This window comes from Hemicordylus capensis, chromosome 6 (assembly GCF_027244095.1).
Source record: "Hemicordylus capensis ecotype Gifberg chromosome 6, rHemCap1.1.pri, whole genome shotgun sequence".
Lineage (NCBI taxonomy): Eukaryota > Metazoa > Chordata > Lepidosauria > Squamata > Cordylidae > Hemicordylus > Hemicordylus capensis.
Window position 1 is genome coordinate 6420517 of NC_069662.1, and position 6710 is coordinate 6427226.

Here is a 6710-nt window from a genome sequence, read left to right on the forward strand (position 1 = left end):
TCGTAGGGGTATATTTTCGCAACCCATTCTAGAGCTTTCCCTGGAGGCTGGCGGATCCAATGCCAAGCATAATACTGAGTAGAGATGGAGAAACCTGTCACTTTACAGACCAGGAGGAGATTGTCTCCGGGTCTCACAACTCCTGGCCCAGATGATGTGAGCTGAATGTCTGAGAAGACCCCTTGAGGAAAAAAAGAATATTTCAGTGAATATACAACCACTTGCAATCAGCATATAACAATGGTTTCCACAAAACAAAGGCTTACATTTTGGAACCACCGCCAAAGAAATCAAGAACCTGGGAAAAGGTGGTTTAAAAATCCCCACTCATTCAGAGCTGTAATTCATTGCTATCCTGAAGTATGCTGCATGAAATATTTCTGTGAGCAGCAAACAGCTGTATTGCCATTACTGAGGCAGAATTATCAGTTGAAAGGAACATAGCCAGAAGATAAGAGAGAGACTTAGGTGCCTTTTTGTCTTAGATTAAACTCAGAGAAAAACAATCCTGGTTAGGTCTTCAGACAGGATACCTTTTACATATTTGGAACACTGTTGGCTGAGGAATGCTTACGAATTCTTGAAAGTTTACACAGCAGGGTCCTTTAAGCTTCTTTCTTTCTTTCTTTCTTTCTTTCTTTCTTTCTTTCTTTCTTTCTTTCTTTCTTTCAGCACCCTTTGGCATGATTCATGCACAGGTTCCTCAATGGAATCACGAAAGTAAAGAAAATGATTCCTCTTCAAGGAAAACACATTCGTGGAATCCTCCTGGAAGTGAATTGAACTCCAGTCAATGGTCTGTTTCAAATATCATGCTTCCCCTTTTTGTGCAGATGCCAGATGGCTCTGTGTCACTGTGTCTCTGGCACAGTAATATATGGCCGTGTCTGCCGCTGTCAGGGAGCTCAGTTGGAGATTGTATTCATTCTTGGAAGAATCGGCAGAGATGGAGATCCTGCTCTGGAAGGCTGGGGCATAGTCGGTGTACCAGGTCCCACTACTATAGTATCCCCTCCCTACCCATTCCAGTCCTTTCTTGGGTGGCTGACGGATCCAGCTCCAATAATAGCCACTTGTCATGGTATAACCAGAGACGCTACAGGTCAGCTGAAGAGATCCGCCAGGCTTCATTATTCCTCCACCAGACTCACTCAGTCGAATTTCAGCGTGAGCCACTATTAGAAAGGGGGGAAAATAGCATATGAATTTGCAATGACCTCTTCAGACTTGTAAACAGCTACATACCTGGCTGTTGATAATATTTTCTACATCTCAGAACAACCATTCAAGAAATTGGACCCTGTTAATCTTCACCTTCAACATATAAGTTGAAGGGGGAAAAATAGTTCAAGAAAAATTATTTTAAATGCAATAGTTAATTGTTTCAGTGACTGGAATTGTGGAAAGATGTCCTATATATCAAATGAACATGGATGATTGCATTTGCCTCCACACCTTAGCCTCTCCCAGTATAGTATTTTCCTATAAAAATAAAGGAATGCCCATTTGTACTGACCATGTTCAAGCATAGAGAAGAGAACCAGAATTAGGACTGAGGACTCCATTGTGTCTTCCAAGGTGTGTTCCAGATGCTCCAGATTTCTATTTAAGCAGGAATGAAACAAATGTGTGGATTTGCATATTCAGTGCATGCTGGGTGTTCAGGCTTAAGAAGGACTAAGAATCACAGCAGGAAACAATGCCGGTTGTGGTTGTTCAAGAATTGGGTTGACAGCTGAGGGGTGTCCCTGGATCCAGCTGGGGTTGAGACTTGGAGTGTCTTTCCCCAGTTTAATTAATATGTGTGCTTGCCTGGAGAAGACAGACCTAGCCTCCATTTTGCATGCCCCTTTCACCTCCATGTTGGATTACTCTACTTCAATGTACCTCAGGTGACCCTTGGAATCAGTACAGAAACTCTATTTGCCTGCCATGACAATAAAGACGTGAGGCAACGGATTTGGATGACAAGGGCCACAACTTCATTATGCCAAAAGAGTCAAATGAGTCACGACCAACAGGAATCCTGATTCAGTGTGGAAACTGACACTCTGACCTTCCAAAATTTTACCCTCAAACTACTGGGTGATTGCACCCCAGTTCATTGTGGGATCACAGCCCTACGGACAATCCTCCAAGCTCCAAATGGGCCAAAGTGCTTATAAGATGCACCACTGCCCTCAAGTCACTTGGTCTTAAGGATTGCTATGAATATTTATATACTGGTCAAGAGAGTGGGCAGCCTGGTCACTGCAGAAGTCACACCATCGCATTTGGCTACCTGGCATAGTGTGAGAGCAGCGTTGTGCATGTGGGGCATCATAACTGGCCCAAGGTCATTTCTGTCACTTTTTGTCCCTGACGTGGTAGCAGACCATCAATATGGTTGATTGAGGGAGAACTGTCTCTGATGCCAGCCTTTCTATGAGCGATGGCGGTCCCTTTATGACATGCTTGTCCTTAAGCCAGGTCTGCATATGTTGTGACCCAAGACATTGAGCTCAGCCCACAGCCCTGTCTGGTGGTCCACCCGAGGAACCAGAAGTCTCCTCTTTCTGCTGCCTGTGGGGACCCATAGAGAGGTGGATTGCTGAGCTCCTGGCAGGGCAGAAGAGGTGGCTTGTGGGTGCCATCTGGCTGTGAATCCCACCTTCTTTGGACTTGCCTTACAGCATACATACTTCCATTTATTCTTTCAAAGAGGGCACCACTTGTCTTGAGAGCTGGGCAGAGAGACTCCACAAGATGCAAAAGGGATTAAAAAACATCAACTATAGTGCCATAAAGTAAGCACGTCTGTAGCAGAGCAAACATCATGGGGTCTTAAGGACTGCTATGATTATTCATATACTGGCCAAGAAAGTGGGCATCCTGGCCACTGCAGAAGTCACACCATCAAATTTGGCCACTTGGCATAGTGTGAGAGTAGCCCTGTGCATCTGGGGCATCATGACAGGCCCAAGGTTGTTTCTGTCACTCTTTGCCCCTGACGTAGTAGCAGACCATCAACATGGTTGTCTCTATGGTAGGATGATTCCATGCAGAAGTGCAGACAGCATGTGGCAAACAATTAAGGAAGGCCTGAATAATACCTTTTGGGATTCAATATGGAGCCAAGAGTGCACACTCCTTACCAAATTATATTGGGCTGGTTCACTCAATCACCGAAACAGCACGTGAATAGGGCCTGCCTCATGGGAAACAGACGTCCTTTTGTTCTTAGGAATACTACGATGAATACGTATATACTGAACAAAAGTCCTCAAAGTGGTTTACATCGATATAAATAAATAAATAGCAAGGCTCCCTCTCCCCAAAGGGCTCACAATATTTAAAAAGAAGCTGGAGGGATGCTGTGCTCGGGCTGGATAGGGCCAGTTGCTCTCCCCTTGCTCAATAAAGAGAATTGCCACTATAAAAGATGCCTCTTTTGTTCAGTTAGCAGGGGGCTTGTTCGTTTGTGATCAAAGAGGTCATACCTTCCTTGCTGGGTACATAGGAACATAGAGAGGAACATAGGAAGTTGCCATATACTGAATCAGACTATACCTCTATCTAGCTCAGTATTTTTTGTTTGGTTGTTTGTTTATCAAATTTATACCCCACCCAAACTTACATCTCTGGGTGGCCAACAGCAATTAAAACACATATAAAAGTTAAAACCATCCTCTCTAATAAAACACTTGGTGTCCGTCCGTGGATGGACACCAAGCGTGTGTCCGTGCCTCCCTGGCCTTTGCAGAGGCGTCCTTTCCACCCCAAGCGCCAGTTCGGGCAGAGCCTTTGCAGAGGGAGGAGCACTGCTTGCGAGCTCCTCTCTCCCTCCTCAATTTAGGACTTTCTTTGCTCAACTGTCACGGGCCAGGGTAAGGTGGTTTCGGAAGTTGGGAGGGAGGGAGGGTGGGACTTCGGCAGCAGTGGCGGAGGCAGCATTAAAAAAAAAACAGTAAAGGGGAGAGGAAAAGGCTAGCGCCCGTAAAGGCTAGCGTAGGGCTTCAAAATACTAGTTCAACATAAAACACATATAAAGTTAAACAATACAATAATTTAAAAACCATGAAATTAAACTAACAGTATTTTTATTACTTTTATTATTAGTTTACACAGACTGGCAGCAGCTTCTCAAAGGTTACAGGCAGGAATCTCTCTCAGCCCTATCTCGGAGAAGCCAAGAGGGACTTGGCACCTTCTGCTCTTCCCAGAGTGGTGGCTCCATCCCTTAAGGGGAATATCTTGCAGTGCTCACACATCAAGTCTCCCATTCATATGCAATCAGGGCAGACACTGCTTAGCTAAGGGGATAAGTCATGCTTGCTACCACAAGACCAGCTCTCCTGGTAAAGAGTGGGTTTTATGTGTTCAAGTTCAGAAATGAGCTTCTCCTTCCTGAACCCAGCCCCAGAGAAGCTGAACTGAGAAGGATTGACCACAATTCCATACAGAAGACGCCACATGGAATGCTAACAAGCAAGCAAGCGAACCTTGACTTCAATGATACGAGTGTCAAAGGTATGAAAAGAATATCGGGGAAAATATGATAACAGCAGGAACTCTGCCTGTGACAGCAGCCTGCCTGTCCTGCATAGAAAAAAATATATATGATAACATTCAGGGACCTAAAAATGGTGGTAGGAAGCTGCTGCCCCCGACTGTTGAGACTGAGAAGCATTTGGTGCTGTGTTTATGATTCTTCATCTCCTGCATGGAAAGACATGCTCACAATGAGAGATTCAATTTTGCTATTATGGGTAAAAGTGTATTACCAATAATTGAAAGACTTCTTATTCTTCATACATTTGTGTTAACTCCTGAAGACATCTATGGCAGTGGTTTATTAGTATAACTTATGATAGGCAATTCCATTAGTGCATTTTGCATCTTGGGAATAAGTACTTGCTTTGCTTTTCCCAAATTAATGTATTTGGGTTAGCCTGAGTTCTGTTGTTGTATCGGTTTGTGGCCGGGATGTGCAAGGAACCATTCGGTGCTCCATTCTAGGAGCACCGAACCAGTTCCAGCAACCAGCATTAAAACCGGTTCGGGGTGGGGGGTGGGGTCTCTTTAAGGGGCAAGGAAGGCACTGCCTACCTGCCAGCCCCCCCTCCCACTTTCCCTCTGCTCTTCCAAAAAGCAGGTGTGTGGGGCTGCACTGTGTCTCCTTGCAGTCGGGATCAGCATCTCCATGCAAATGGCCAACATGCGTACTGATGTTTAGGGGAGCCTGCATTAGGAGAGATTGAAAGTAAACCTTTCCACAGCTGATAAATTAGTAATAGTAAAGAGAGATAATGTGGTAGTGGTGACAAAGGGAAGAATCAGGGGCAGAGGGAGGGAGAGCATGTTTGAGCATATGAGTATGTTTGGAGTACAACCTGGATGCGTGAGCAGCCCTGGGCATTTGGGGCCTCGTGGCCCCAGCACCTTCCTGCATTCCTTGTCCCTCTCATTTCCGAAGTGGCAGCAGAACCATCAACTTGGCTGTCTGTATGGCGAGGTGGCTGTGGCCGTGAGTATGGAAAGCAACGTGGGAAACGATTGGGAAGGAAGGCCTGAATTGCACCTCTTGAGAATTGGTACTCAGGTTTTGTACACTTCTCCTGTTCATTTTATCTCCCCATGATTCTTCAGGCACAGCTGAGTTGGCAGGAGACAGGGATTATAAAGGTAAAGTGTGCTGTTGAGTCGATGTCGACTCCTGGTGACCACAGAGCCCTGTGGTTTTTCTTTGGTAGAATCCAAGAAGGGTTTGCCAGGGATTATAGCTGGATATAAAACTCATTCTTGGAGATCTTCTGGGGAAATGCATATATTGTACTCACTCCATATGGAGTATGCCTGCCTCAACTGAAGATTTTCTCCTATGCCTTGGACCGGAAACTTGTCGGACAAAGCAATGTCATACTTTTTTAAAAAAACACGCTTCCCCTTTTTGTACAGAAGCCATACTTGCTCTGTGTCACTGTGTGTCTGGCACAGAAATACACAGCCGAGTCAGCAGCTATCAGGGAATTCAGCTGGAGAGAGAACTCGTTCTTGGAGGTGTCTGAAGAAATGGTTGCACGGCTCTGCAGGGAAGGGGCATACAACTTGCTACCATCATAGAGGTATATTCTTCCAACCCATTCTAGACCTTTCCCTGGAGGCTGGCGGATCCAGTGCCAAGCATAATACTGAGTAGAGATGGAGACACCTGTCACTTTACAGACCAGGCTGAGATTGTCTCCGGGTCTCACAACTCCTGGCCCAGATGATACAAGCTGAATGTCCGAGAAGACCCCTTGGAGAAAGAAAAGATTTCAGTGAATACACAACTACTTGTAATCAGTGTACAACACATTCCAAGAGTTTCCAGAGAACATAGACTTACATTTTGGAACAGCCACCAAAGAAATCAATAACAGCAAGAATGTCATAATGTTAATGAACAGAGAAATAGTAGGTAGGCAGGAAAGAGGAGCTTTTGGAAGGAAATGAATTTCCTAGATCAAGGGGATTCTTTTTGAAGAGGGTTTTTCTCTCTCTGCCCACCCAAAGGCTCTTGGAAGAATTTGCATGAGTCCTTCCTCCAGCTACAGGTCTAGTATAAGGAGGCTGTTTGAAGCAAGGAGTTGGTTCAGAGGTTGTTCTTGGTCTCTTTCTTGTGGGTTTCTGCCAAAAGGTATCTGCAGGTGTCTGGATGGGAAAGGAAGAGGGAAGAAGGTTTAGGTCCC

General features: G+C 45.2%; 1 gene segment (V, D, J or C); it reads right to left on the reverse strand.

Moving 5' to 3' along the window:
• Positions 1 to 810: 810 nt before the first annotated feature.
• LOC128329552 (immunoglobulin heavy variable 4-38-2-like) lies at positions 811 to 6503 on the reverse strand. The segment is given in 5 exon segments: positions 811 to 1107; positions 2045 to 2049; positions 3451 to 3487; positions 5961 to 6277; positions 6368 to 6503. Coding segments are annotated over 5 exon segments (702 nt in total).
• Positions 6504 to 6710: the final 207 nt, after the last annotated feature.